Genomic DNA, 14,814 nt, shown 5'->3' on the forward strand with positions numbered 1-14,814 from the left:
TCCCTAAGATAAACCCTTTGGCTACCATGCTGGAGACTACATCCTCTGCCTTTCGCAAAGCAGATTCAGCACCACCAGGAGTTTTACTTTCATTTTCCTGCAAAAATATTATTAGTTGTAAGGCAGAAACAGCCTACGTATGTACAATAAAAATAGAGAGGGTCTAAGCCAGGCTCACAGATGACCCCAAGGCATCGGGTGGAAGCTGATAATCTGGATCCAGTGTTATTGTAACTGACAGGTCTACTATTGTTGCTCCCTGGCATATGTGAAACTATGTTATACTTGATTATATACATTGCAGCTTAGACAAACTTATTCACGAAACATAAGACATTGTAAACTCATGTAACTACATCCAACCACACAAGCTAGTCTTTCTAATAACCACATAAAATAACCAAACTTAGAAGGGAATAGGGAGTGTGATAGTAAAGCATGCACCAAAAGATCAGATTAGCATCAGTAAGATTGTATGATAAACTGTCACACCACTCTATTTATATTTAATCTTGTACTGAAGGACGATTGAAATTCTAGGTAGTTCCACTAGTAGAAGATGTTTCTATCCAAAGCAGAAAAGGGAAAAGTTTCTAGCAGTATGCAAACAGTAGTCAATATAGCATGCATTTCCAATAAGTCTCCACAAAAAGAGAGACCGACCTACGGAAGACTTTTTAATAAGAGTTTCAGTCATGTGGAACTCTTTAATACTGCATTATGTTTCACAGCTTAGTGTAATCCATTATGAACAATGACACAATCCTGTAATTCAAACTCGAAGTCTTGAACTCTCAATAATGATTTATTCTAACAATAATGACACAATTCAGTAGTTCTAAGTCTAACTCGAACTTTCAAAAATGATTTTTGAGGACAATTGGTTGTTAAAGTGAATTGAGTATAATACTAATATATATTCTTCCAGTCCCAAATTAAATAAAGTGACATTTTAACAAAAGCAAAAAATTCAATATTAGGTGACATTCTATTTTATTTTCAATAAAACATTAAATTTTTATTCAGTTTTGCCCCCAAATAAATTAAGATAAATATAATGTGCACCAGTCCCTATTATACTCCACTATCCATTTACTAAATATAATTTAATAAAAATTAGCCATTAAATTATTAATTAATTTTTTAAATTATTGTGAAAAACCTTGAATTCCACTTAATTTGGGACGGATGGGATATTAAGTAATGGTAAGTGGATTACCGATAGCAATACAGCAGTCTCAGCTCCCTGTGAATCCTTGAAGGTAACATAAGCAATTTGAGATCGTTCATCATGACTGCATCAATATATAGAATTAGAAGTTGTATAACAAAATTAAAAAACAAATGCACTCTAAGAAAAGTGGCTGCATGAAACCAAGTGCAATAACTGACCTCCGTAGTTCAACATATTCAATGTCGCCAGAAAAAGAAAAGAACTCCTTAATGTCCCGGTCAGTTGCTCCCAAAGAAACGTTACCGACTTTAACAGTTTTTATCTTAAAAAATGAAAAGAATGCAACCATTAAAACTCTGAAACTGTTAGAAACCCAAGAATTGGATTCCAAAATAATTTGAAGAACACTAATATTTAGAAAAAGATAAAAATAATATGTGAGAATCTCTCCAAGAACAAAATACACAAGAACGAATACGCTCCTCAAGGGCGAATGCACCCTTCAACCGGAATGCCAGTTGATGAAAATTATAAATTTGGCAAAAGATCCTCTTAAATGGGAAGAGAACCATTATTTATAGGTTCTCTATACAAAGGGATAAAAGGGTAAATGACCAATCAACCACTATCCTATGAAACAGGAAAATAGAAATAGAATACACTAACAAAACTAAAACAGAAATAGGAAATGACTAACAAAACTATAAAAGCTCTTATCTCCCAACTAACTAATTCTCCTATATCTAAGTCCTAACAGAAACCATGGAGTACCTACCTCTGGATATGCATTAAATTTGTGAAACCTCACTCTCAGTGAAGAATTCAAAGCATATTACTCATTTATACCAACTATCAAAGCAAAATCCCCTTAAGGTATCTCTTTTCAGTATGTTATAATGGCCCCTTCAATTGCTTCTCATAACTACTACTTACACTTCATAAAATCACAGCCAAACAGAGACAAGAAAATATGATATCATGATAGCAAGTTAAAAGATTCAAAAGATAATTTTGAGAAATAGAAGTGTGTGTGTATGTGTTTTCTTTAAAAAAAGGGCAAGAAAGGAGAAAGGAGAAAAGAGGTTAAGCTTATCGTGCTGCTAAGACCATATATGCATATAACCACTTTAAAAGGATAAGTCATAAATGTGTATGTCTTTCCTAATACACTAATTAACTTGAAAGGTAAAATCGTTAGTATAGGCATAAAACTGTTCCACAATCAGACACCTGGTATTTTGAAGTTGCAAGAATGTCTAGAAAATATCACATAATATATTTGCCATATCTTACAATATTTTAGAGTACCTTATAATATCTTAAGTTATTTTCATATTTCATGATATCACTCCCTATTTTATTAAGAGTCAAGTATTAGTATGAATAACGTAAGTGCTATGTGTTTTAACACATCACCATATACTAGAAAATATTATCAAAACCACCATATACAAGAAACTATTATATAAATGTAAAAGTCTTATTTCTCTCTTTTTCTCCTTCAAATTACTATATACAAGAAAATATTATCAAAATGTATAAGTTTCATTTCTCTCTTTTTCTCCTTCTAATTTCAAGAGAAGAAATCTATAATTTCCAGCTTCTCACCATTCAATACTTGACGTGATTTCCATTTAATTCCATTCCTAGAAACCCTCAAACAATAAAAGACATGTAGCTATAGCTATAAATTTCTTTTGCTTGTTCATAAAAAAGGTAAACAAAAGATTAGCATCTATGAACAAAATGTCATGCTTATATCATGTTTCACACAGCTCTCATGATAACTTATAGGGGCTTGGATATTACTGAGTGCCTAAATCCCACATCGAGTAGTATGGGATAAGCTCGGTGAAGTACTTAAGAGGATTGATCCGTCTTCCTTGCTGGCTTTAAAGGGAGAGTTTTCCAAATGCTTGAATACTTATCAATTACCCAGTGGCGTGTGTACAACTCCATCCCTCTAAATGTCAAGAGAAGGTTGTGTAACCCATATAGTAGAGACACAACATGCAAATCTAGCTAGGAACCACACAAGCCTTTACTATTTTCAGAAGATCAAGCATTTGATATCAAAATCACATCCCTTAATTTTAAAACAACCTATGGACACTTCCATTATCCCGTTCACATGATCACAAAAGGTAACCAAAAAGTACCAAAGAAAACACCAAAAAAAAAGTACTCAAACATGTAAAAAAACAAAAGAAGAACTATAAGCAATAAAAAATTAGCAATTTTATATAGCTCCCAGTTCAATTCTCTTGAAATGGTGTAAGCAACGTTTGTCCTGTTATAAACTTGTGATGGCAAACTTTAGGGTGATAATTAATCACAAAAACAAGTAACATAACAGCTTTTGAAAACATGCTCTGTAATTACTAATTACAACAATCATGTACCCAATAGTTGTGGGTCCTATAGAAAACCTAAGATACGAAACGCTAAATAACCGTCATTAATCGAAATACAAAGGTTATAAAAAAATCAAATCAAATATATTATAAAAAAAATTGAAAAATTAATTGGTATATTGATATATAAAGGTAAAAATGGCTTGTACGCATGCAATTAGATCATCAGAAATCTTAATCTAGTGAAAAAATCGTAGAATAAATATGCGAAATCGGAGACGGAGGAGAGTATGAAGAGAACTCACCGACATCGGAAATAATTTCAATTTTTTGGGTAGAGTTTTGCGGTGATTGATAACCGGTTTGATATAAAAATCAACTGTTTTCGGTGGAGCAAATCGTGCTGTGATGAGCGGTGACAGAGTAGAAGAAAGAAACTGCTTGCAAGATTTAAGAGGGATTGATCGCACGTGTGTGAGAAATAGTCGCGCGTGTGAGCCCCATGGATATCAGCGTTTCAAATGCCACAAACAAGCACGAAACCACGTGAAATGAAACCACCTGTCCCCCGAGACGAACTAACACGTACGATAACAAAAATTGACTAATTGATTTTTTTAAATTTCTTTTCTAATTAAAAAGAAATGAACTATAAGGCTCTCAACTAGGGACAATAGAAATATTTCTTCAATTGAAATTTTACATCTCTTATCTTGTCCGAAAGTAGATGTTCGTTAGATTAAATTTTCTAAAGTTTGGTTTAAATAAATATAAATAGTTCATTTAGAATTTATTTTTATAATTTTATTTGGTGTGGATTTGTACGAAATACATATAATAGATTCGTTAAATATTTTATAGTAGGGGTTGTTCTTGTTTTGTAATTTGAACTAAACTTTAAACGTTATCATTAAGTATTAAACTTATCCAACAATAGCTAAATTTTTCTTCTCTTGATTTTGAATAAAACTCTATTTTAATAGTTAATATGACTCAATAGAGATTGTTTTAAATATACATATTCAATCTCTTCTTTGAGAGATTATTTATCTTTTTTGGTATTCGAGTTGAATTCTTTAGAGAGGTCAACAATATGCTGGTTGTTTAACAAATGTCATTTTTCTCACTCGTTTGATTGAGTTGTAATAAATTATTTGTTATTTTTTATGATGATGTAAGGGGATATTTGATTACCTTGTTTGATTTCGTAATTTAATTTTCTTTTTTATAAAAAAAAATTAAATATAAAATAATTTATGTTCAGATATAAATAAAATAGTAAATTTAGACGTTAAACATATTAATTTAATTGTATTTTTAGTCTTTACAGGTTTGCGATTGTACAATTTTGGCCATAAGTGTTTTTGAGCAAATTTTGACCCCAAAGTTTAACCTCTTTAAAATTAATTTTTTGAAATGAGATATAATTTCAAAAGCCTCTTTCTTATTTTGAGACCCTTGTCAATTTTAAGACATTTAATGTATATGTGACAACTTTTAATTATGTGGTAGTGTTTAGTTGTCTTAATCTTTATTAATTTTAAAAAAAGAATATGCATTCTTCTTTTTCAAATTGAACTACCATTGTCGGAAGTTCATTAACCCTAAATCTGAGAAGAAGAGAAATCAACTCATTTGTTCCTTCCTCTGGTTATCTTGATTTTTTCTTAGAAGCCATTTTCAATCTCTTTGCAAACAAAGTGGTTGAAGGCTAACAAATAACAAGTATGCTTCCATTAACTTCAACCACATCTACAAGAAATTCATAACCACCATTGCACCAAGTAAACACTTATTTTTCTTCTTCTTTCTCTTCCGCTTCTTGTTCTACAATTTCTGCTCCCAACAAGCATGGTCGTATTTTTGTTCTGACCCGACCCATACCCAAACCCGTTACACATCCACACCTATTGCACCATCAAAACCTAAACTCAACCCGATCGAACAGGTCCCAGATTGACCCCAGTCCAAACGGAGATCAGATTCAATCTCGTCTCGTCCCTTGGATCAAACGGGAGTTGGGTCGTCTCTATGGTCGTCCCTTGTTCCGACGGATTTATGCCTAAAAACTGTGTTTTTAGAATGAAGTTAAGTATATGCACTTCATGATCAAAGTCAGTTTTCTTTATTCTTCTTATTAATGTAAAATTAACGAGTGTAAATAACTAACGGTCAAGGGAGATTAATGTATTTGTAAAACTAAAAGGGGAGTGTAAAGAACTAACGGTCAAGGGAGATTAGTGTATTTGTAAAACTAAAAGGGGTCCAAGTGACATTTTAATAAATCTTAAGTGAGGTTTAGTGTACACTCATGATTAATATATTTTAATATTAAAAGTATTATTATAAAATAGATTAAATTTGAAGAATTTAACAAAATCTTCTAAAGTTTCTTCAATTTAATTTTTGAGTTTTTCAAATTATGGTTTGTTTGGTTCAACAGAGAAGATGAATGTGAAGTAAGAGAAGTAGAGATATATTTGATTCAAAATAAAAGACTGAGCGAGAAAGGTTTTTAATTATTTTTATTTGGTTAAAATGGAGTGAAATATTTTAAATTGTTTTTAGTTATATAGAACACTTTTCCTTCCCTCCAAATTCCTTAAAAATAAAAATCAATTTAAGAATATATTTTCTCTAATCGTGTGTTAAATTTGAATCAAACACAAAAATTTACAAATCTTTCCTCAAAATCCCTTGGCTCTTCTCCAAATCTCTTCAACTAAACATACCATAAACTTTGCTCTCTTGCCTTTTTTACATTGATGGAGTTTGGTTAAGACATAGGGTGACAATGACCATCTCAAAGTCCCCAACAACTTTTTTTTTTTATATAAATAACCTATAAAATAATTACAAAAAATATTAATTAAAAAATACATCTTTCAACCTAAATTTTTAATGTATGTGTTTAGAGTTTCATTTAGAGATATAAAAATCAAATCAATTATTTGATAAACTCAAAAATTAATTCCATATCAATTTAATTGATTTTTTTTCTTCTGTATTCGAGTTCAAATTGAATAGAATAAACTTAATATCTATTAATTTATGTATAATTTCACTTCATCTAAAATCAACCACCAATATCTGAATAAAATCATTAGACTATATCATTAGTGTTATCTTAAATATATATATGTTTAAATATTTTTTTTAATCATTTACATATTATAATTTATATACTCTCGTCATTAAAAAAAAGTTTACGTAATTATTTTAATATTATAAAATCTAGTATTTGAATTGAATTTTTTTAGATTTTTAAAGTATATATTTTAATTTTTATTAATGTTAATCCATTTGAACTGAAATAAATAAATATACTATTCATCAATTTAATTTTTATTTTGTGAAAATAAAATATAAAACTCAATCAAACTTATTATTTTTTATTAAATTTTTTCCTCTTCAAACATTCAAATAAAAACAATATATTATATCCATAAAAGTAAAAAAAAAAATCTATTATATCCATAAACTCTGGCTTTTGTAAACTCATACAACTTTTTTTTAGTCTAATCCCCATTTATTTTACAGTCGTGTTAGCAAATACTGTATGTATTTACATTATAAATTTATAGTAAAAAATTCTAAAAATGCAATATTTAATTTATTACTTATTGGAGTTCCAAAGTATTTGTTGAAGAGCGCCCTTTAGAATGGTATATTGGAGCGAAACACGTGTGCTATGGGTCCACGTAGACGTGCCGGCAAGGAATGACAATGAATCCAAGAGTGCTTTCTCATCCTCATCCACGGTAGCCATGCAATACCACCCTCACTCAATCATCTTCACCAAACATTCCATTCCACTCTAAAATTCCCTCTCTAAATCGCATTAAAACATCAACAACTTTCTCTTTCCGATACATCCAATTTTACCAACTTCCCTTCTCTTCCTCACCGATTTTCTCCACAAAGTTAGGGCTACGCCCACAGCAGAATGAGCTTTCAAGACTTAGAAGCCGGTCGCCGCAACCTTACCAACGGCAAGCAAGACCCGACGCATGCGGTGGCTTCCGGCGTATTTCAGATCAACACCGCTGTCTCCACTTTTCAGAGACTCGTCAACACCCTCGGAACCCCTAAAGACACGCCCGAACTCCGCGACAAACTGTGAGATATCACTGCATCACTCTCTCACTATATACATGTCTCCATTAATTTATCGATCTTTTCATTATCGTTGCTGAATCGGAAATTTGTTAGTTACTTCCATTTTAAGATACCTATTGTATGGATCGGTTTTCTGTTTTTTGTGACTTACAGCCACAAGACGAGACTTCATATTGGACAATTGGTGAAGGATACGTCGGATAAACTTAAACAAGCTAGTGAAATTGATCATCATGTTGATGCTAATGTGAGTTTGAAGTTTCACTTCTATTATCTATTTCAACTGCATGTTCAAATAAATCAGTTTGATGGTATCATATGTTCAATTCGTAGAATGCACGACTTCCTAAAAGTTTCTTTAGAAACTGACTTACAGTTTAGCGGAAAATAGTTATTAGTCTTTGAATGAATCTAATGTTCAAGCTTTTGAATTACGGTTTGCAATTGCATTGGAGCCCTTAATCCTATGGAAATTTATCCACAATTTTCCAATGAAAAATTATGAGTAAATGAAACTGATGAGACTACAATTGCGTATGATGTTGTTATGATGTGGTTGCAATTGTAGATGTAGATTGTAATTAAGCCATGTGAGTATCCACGGTGTTTGTTGAAAATCGCCATACACGGTGTTTGTTGAAAATCGCCATAAGTGTTTGGCCTCTTAGAAGTGTATTTTGCATGCAATGCTAATGGTGGCTGCTGCCTACACAAGTATCTTCTCCACCCTATAAATGGCTACCGATCATGTGGTTAATTTTGGTCACATCTGAGAACCTATAGTCTACTTGACACTATGCAAGTCAAAGAAATGATCAGTAACTGGATGAGATTAAAGACTACAGATCCTCTTTTCTCTTTGGTCATTAATCATGCTTGGAAGAAATTGGTATGGTTGATAGGATTAAGTTGTTGGTTTAGTAATGTCTTACTGGCTTTTGTGTGCCGAGTTCTATGTGTCTCATTACCCTGTACTTGGCTTTTTTAGCTATTTGTGTTGTTAAATTGTGGACAGGGGAATGCCCTAACACAAGTTTGTTCAATCTGGTTGTACCAATCTTATTCTCATTTATGGATGAAGATTGTCTACCGTCAAAAGAAATAAAGAAGTACTGTGTGGTGTGATCTTGAATTTTCTTTCCTTGAAAAAGATATGAGAAGAGGTCTTCAATGTATTTGCAGGCAACCAAGAAGATAGCAGATGCTAAATTGGCGAAAGATTTTCAGGCAGTGTTGAAAGAATTTCAGAAGGCACAGCGTCTTGCAGCTGAGAGGGAGACAGCTTACCCTCCTTTTGTTCCGCAAGCAGTTCAGCCATCCAGGTGACTGACTAAATGTTATTGGAGTTTAATAGTGGAGGGGGCAAGACTGCTAATGCGCTGTTGTTACTAGTTTTTATTACTCATACATACAAATTGCAATACTTATAGCGTGGGCTTTTCTTTCTGCCCTGCAGCTATACAGTCAGTGAAGTAGGTGATATTTCTGATAAAAGTCAAGAACAGCATGCACTTCTAGTGGAGTCCAGAAGGTGATTTCTTATATTCATTTCTAGCAAATGAAGTGATTTGCAGATCCATTCTCACGATAATATTTATTTACAAAAGTATGATATCTCTGTTCTCTACCTTCCTCATCAACATCGGTTATTAAATAGTTACAATATAATATATGATGCACTTCCTTTCTTTTTCTTTGATGTGGGTTGGTAGTTCGACAACATGATAAATGGCAGGATTCATGCATCATTAAATTTGATGAAAATACAACATCGATTATTTGTCAAAAGGTTGCTTCTTAAATTCGACCTATTGTATTATTTATATGTAAGTTATATTGGGCTAAAATGGATTTGATACCAAAAGGTGTCTTCTTCTTTTTAAGTTTTCTGAGTGAACCAAAGGATTTGGTGGCATGATCAATGACAGCACTCTAACACGTGAAATCAAATTTGATGGAAAACGTAACTGGCATTTGTATTATCGGAAGGCTACTTTTCAAATTTAACCATTTGCATTATTTTAGTCCCATATCTCTTGAATTATTCATGGTGCAGACAAGAGGTAATATCCTTAGATAATGAGATTTCCTTCAATGAGGCTATCATTGAGGAAAGAGAACAAGGCATTCAAGAAATCCAGCAGCAGATTGGTGAAGTAAATGAGATCTTCAAAGATCTTGCTGTTCTTGTTCATGAGCAAGGAGCAATGATCGGTAACTAGTCCTCCCCACCCTTTATTTACTTTTGCTAACTATGCATCCTCTATCAACTCTTTTTTTATATGTAGATGATATTGGGTCCAACATTGAGCATTCCCATGAAACCACTGCCCAAGCAAAGTCACAACTTGTGAAAGCTTCAAAGACACAAAGATCAAGTTCATCTCTGGTATATATAAGTTTTCTTTATATGATTGAATGTTGGTTTGAAGTATCCTCTGCCTCCTGTCACATAATTTAAATGTGGGAATTATTGATTAGATATAGAATCTATTGCTTAGTGAATTGAAACTGTCCTCACATATTGTACTGAACTTACATTAGGAGGCTACAGCCTACAGAGTGTATGGTTCATAACATTAGGAATAAATAAGGCCCGATCATAGACAGCTGAACTTAATAGAATATGCGAGCATTGATTGCATCCAGTATGGTTTTCAGTTTGTGTTAGGATACAGAATAAGGACAATTGGGGTAGTTAAGAGTTAGTTAGTTGATGAGTTTGTTAGGTGGTTGTCAAGAGTTGTTATTTTGGCTATTCTTAGAAAGTCTTTAAATAGCCCTCATTGGTAGATGGGAAAGATAGCTTCAAAATTTGAATAATTAACTTGTAAACTAGGGAGTGCTCTAGTGAGAAAGGAGAGTGCTCCTTTGGGGTAGCCTTGAGTGCAAGGTTATCATCTTCATTGTTAATCTCTTGTATCTTCTCTTTCAACCTCACTACATGCATAATAAATCATCATTTTGTTTACCATCTTTATTCATTTGATTATGTTTTTATACCATTATTCTAGGAATTCTTTCTTGCATATAGAAAGGATCCCAACAGTTTGCATAGTGCATCCATTTTTATTTCTATTGAGAAAGGGTTTTGTTCTGGGGGCAGGGGTATGAGGTTGTGGTGGGTGAATTATGTAACAATTAATTTCAGCTCGATTTTCTAATTATGGGAGTTGTGGTAGTTTTTTTATTATCTTGATATTTTTTTATGGTGTCTTTTTTTAATATTTTAAAGCTTCATGTAGTTTTTCTTTGTCAATCTCAAATGTTCTTGTCTGTTTGTTGTTTCCCCCCGCTATCTAGGTGTGCTTGCTTCTGGTGATATTTGGAGTTGTGCTTCTCATCATCTTCATTGTTGTTGCTGTTTAGTCCATTATGAATCAAATGAAGTATTTACTGAGCCACAGAATCTCTCTTGCTGATAATTTCACCGTGTAATGTTTTACCTGATCTCATGAATGACTGGGTTTTGTCACTTTGTCTCATTTGGTTTCAGTACACGGCGCGGGAAGTCACATACTCTATCCTGTCTTTGTTGTTTAGGGGGTATGTGTTCTTCTTATCTATGTTGGTGTTTGGCATTTTAAGGATGTGTCACATCCTGCTTGTTGTGTAAATTATGTTCTTGCTTATATAACAGAAGAAATATTTAACTCTTTCTTTAGATATGCAACTCAACAGGTGGCATTTCCAACTCCTAGAAATATCTCGATTTACAAAAATCATTTTTTTTTCGTCCTCTCCTTTTGGATTAGTGGTTTTTTCCTTCCCAAAATTGAAACCTTATAGGTCTGCATGACTAGGTCTAACTAATAAAGATCCCCTGCAAGTTTGCATGGATTTGAGGGAAAAAAAATTGATAGAAAATAGATGTGTGAAGTTTCCTCATATCTCATTAGATTAGAGGAAGGATTTTCTTAAAATAGATATATAGATGTTGGGAAAATGGATGTGTACATGTTGAACAAAACGAAGATGACCCTCTTTTTTGTTGTCTTGTTTTAAAATCTCTAACTAATTTGCTACCTTGTAACCTGGTGATTGTAGTTTGTAGGTTATAGTTGTGGTTACAGCCTCTCTAGATGAGTAATGGGTCTAAGGATAAGATCATGGAACCATTACAAAAAAGTTCTTTTCTGCACAAACCACCATTAACGTTAGGTGATTGCTCGTCCCGTCCCCTAGTTTTACTAACAAAATGTTAAATACACTACTGGGAGCACGCATTAATCGTATAATTCACTCATTTTTAAATCCCATGAGGATCCGGTATAAAGGCAGCGAGAAACTGCGACCTAACTTGAACAAAAAATTGCTCACATAATAAATCATTTCAGGACCATAATCACACCCCATATTAAGCTATAACATCCACCCAGGAGTTGGCCTCAAGAAAAGAATAATAACACCTAGGGGTGGGAAAGGCTGAGCCGAGTTAGGCTTTGTTTGACCTGCGTCTTGTCTTGTTAAATAATTCAAGGTCTAAGTCTAGCATGTAATTTGTTGTAAGTTTACTATTTAGACTTAAAGAAGTCTGATATGACCTATTAACTTATTTAAAAGTCTATTTAATTTTATAATTAAATAAATAATCAAACATATATTTAAATAGATTAACGAATTAATATGTCAGTGAAGTTAAGTTCTATTTTGATACTTAATATTACATTTTGAAGAATATGACTTTATATACATTCTACTTAAATTATATTTTATAATAAAACATTTAAATATATAAAAAATTAAATGAAGTTAATAAACGCACATTACTAAAAGTTGAATATATAACAAAAAAAATCAAAATTTAATATAATAATTATAATAGTAAAAAAATATTATTTATATTTATTTAAATAGGCTGTTTAAAATGCTTATTAGGTGGCATGTAGTTTGACATTTTTTAACTAAATAACTTTTTTTAGAAGTCTCGCTTTATCTATTTAAGAAAAAAGTTTGGTCTCACCTATTTCCATTTCTAATAACACGGAGTGTGATACTTATAATTGATGTGCATCATTGTTAATAAGTCATAATTGTTTATTAAAAATATCTTGATTGTGATCATATCTATTTTAAAAGTGGATTTTGATTGATTGACGATGTAAAATATTCTATATTGACTATGTATAACATGAAAATAGATGTTGACTATGTATCAAAATTATTCTATATAATTTAAATTATGGAATCTAGATACAGAAAGGTGGAAAATTTTAATTGAACTTTGGAGGTAAATTTCATTTTTTTAAGTGCTTATTTAGAGTGTGTTTAATTATGTGGTGATAAAAATTGATCTTAAATGAATTGATTTTAAATGAATTGATTCTGAAAATTAATTTTGATAAAAATTAGTTAAATAATAAATTCAAAGATATGAATCAATTCTACGGTCAAAAATTCTAAATTTTAGTTTTATGTTAGAATTAATTTTAGATGTAAAATCGGTTCTACTCAAATATATTCAAAGATATTAAAATTAACTCTACACATCTAAAATTCATTTTGACTCCCGAGCATAATTAAGTCTATTTCTATAATTAATTTTAGTTTGAAGTTATGATTTCGTTGTTTGAGTTTAAATGTGATTTTTACACGAAAAATTAATAATCAAAATATTTAAACATAAATTACTTTACATTCAACTCATGTTTAATTAAAATTAATTTTACAAAATTATTTTATTAAAAAATTAATTTTAATCATCTTGTACTCAAACGAAACATACAGTCAAAGTAAACTATGAGTACTCAATAGAAAGAGGTTAATTGGTATATTAATGTAAAATTGTTTCAAAAATGTATTAGATAATTTTTATTTTGCAAAACAAAATCAAAATATTATTAGATAGAGAAAATGTAAATATAGAGGGGCAATACAATTTCACTGAGTGGATTTTGGAAGCAAGGTTCGCAATAAGCCATTTTGGCCAAATTACTGTTCATTGTTCTCATTTCTCTTAACAAAAGCAAACTCACATCTTCGAAACCCAGTTGCGAAAGCAACACCTGCTTGTGCTATCTACCCCTAATTCAAATTAATAGATGTATGTTTAAAATTAAGATGTAAAATCATAAAAATATAAAATAACACTAATGAATAACTTATTTATAAAATAAAATAAAATAAAAAAGAAAGAATAATTTAATAAAATACAAATATTTAAATTTATACTTTATTTTTCTATACAAAACAAATCAATCTAGTTTGATTTTTGTGGAGATATTTTAAGAATTAACATAAAAGAGTGGTACTATAATATAATTAAATGCATGAATAAAAATATTATTCGACATAGAAACTAATCTCTTTATTTAATTTAAAATTAAATATATAAAAAGCTAATTCAACTACATATATTTTCTTTATTTTCAATTTGAAGTTTATATTAATGTAAAGAGCAATTTTGCGGCTATTTTTTTGGAATGCCCTCTTTCTCAAATTTATATACTAATATACCCCATTTTCAAAACAATACACCAAAATGCCCATGTTTTTTCAAATTTTTTTCCCCTTACAAGTCGCCATTTCAAATGGCGACTTCCTTAAGGAAGGCCTACTCCCAAATGGCGACTTCCAACTGGTTTTTAAAAAAAAAAAAAATTCAATTTTTTTTTAAATTTTTAGTAAATTAATTATATATATAAATTAATTATTATAATTCATAAAAATAATAAAAAATAAATAAATAGAAATTTAAATTATGAAAAAAATTTAGTAAATCCAAATAGGCATTTGTAAAATAATTTTTTTGTTAAAAAAATATTTTAATTTTTATTGAAATAACAAAAGTAATATATATATATATATATATATATATATATAACTAATATAATTCATAAAAATAGATAAATAAAAATTTTAAATTACGATAAAATTTTAGGAAATTCAAGTTCGAAATGTCAATTTTTAAAAGGTTAGTTTTTTGTAAAAAATAATTATTTCAATTTTTGTTGAAATAACAAAATTAATATATATATAATTAATATAATTCATAAAAATAGATAAATAGAAAATTTAAATTATGATTAAATTTTTGCAAACCCAAGTTCGAAATGTCATTTTTTTAAAGGTTAGTTTTTTGTTAAAAAATAAAATTTAATTAAAATAATATATATATATATATATATATAACATTAAAATTATTATAATTCATAAAAATACATAAAA

The 14,814-nt window shown here is 30.4% G+C and overlaps 2 protein-coding genes across 2 annotated transcripts in view; one reads left to right on the top strand and one right to left on the bottom strand.

Annotated features, from left to right (window-relative positions):
* LOC101490879 (binding partner of ACD11 1-like) overlaps positions 1-3,972 on the bottom strand; it is a 4,772-nt gene extending 800 nt beyond the window's left edge. The window contains exons 1-5 of the mRNA XM_073364450.1: positions 3,834-3,972; positions 1,393-1,496; positions 1,220-1,295; positions 179-259; positions 1-97 (exon numbers count right to left, since the gene is read on the bottom strand). Of these exons, the coding sequence (XP_073220551.1) occupies positions 1-97; positions 179-259; positions 1,220-1,295; positions 1,393-1,496; positions 3,834-3,839 (364 nt within the window). The 5' untranslated portion in view covers positions 3,840-3,972. The remainder of the gene's footprint in view (positions 98-178; positions 260-1,219; positions 1,296-1,392; positions 1,497-3,833) is intronic.
* A 3,227-nt stretch (positions 3,973-7,199) lies between these two features.
* On the top strand, positions 7,200-11,311 carry LOC101491199 (syntaxin-22-like). Its single transcript, XM_004512442.4, has 7 exons — positions 7,200-7,647; positions 7,801-7,894; positions 8,830-8,969; positions 9,104-9,178; positions 9,704-9,861; positions 9,936-10,036; positions 10,951-11,311. Exons 1-7 carry the CDS (start codon positions 7,475-7,477, stop codon positions 11,014-11,016), a joined length of 807 nt encoding a protein of 268 aa, XP_004512499.1. The 5' UTR covers positions 7,200-7,474; the 3' UTR covers positions 11,017-11,311.
* The last annotated feature ends 3,503 nt before the right edge of the window (positions 11,312-14,814 follow it).

The sequence above is a fragment of the Cicer arietinum genome, chromosome 8 (genome assembly GCF_000331145.2).
Source record: "Cicer arietinum cultivar CDC Frontier isolate Library 1 chromosome 8, Cicar.CDCFrontier_v2.0, whole genome shotgun sequence".
NCBI lineage: Eukaryota > Viridiplantae > Streptophyta > Magnoliopsida > Fabales > Fabaceae > Cicer > Cicer arietinum.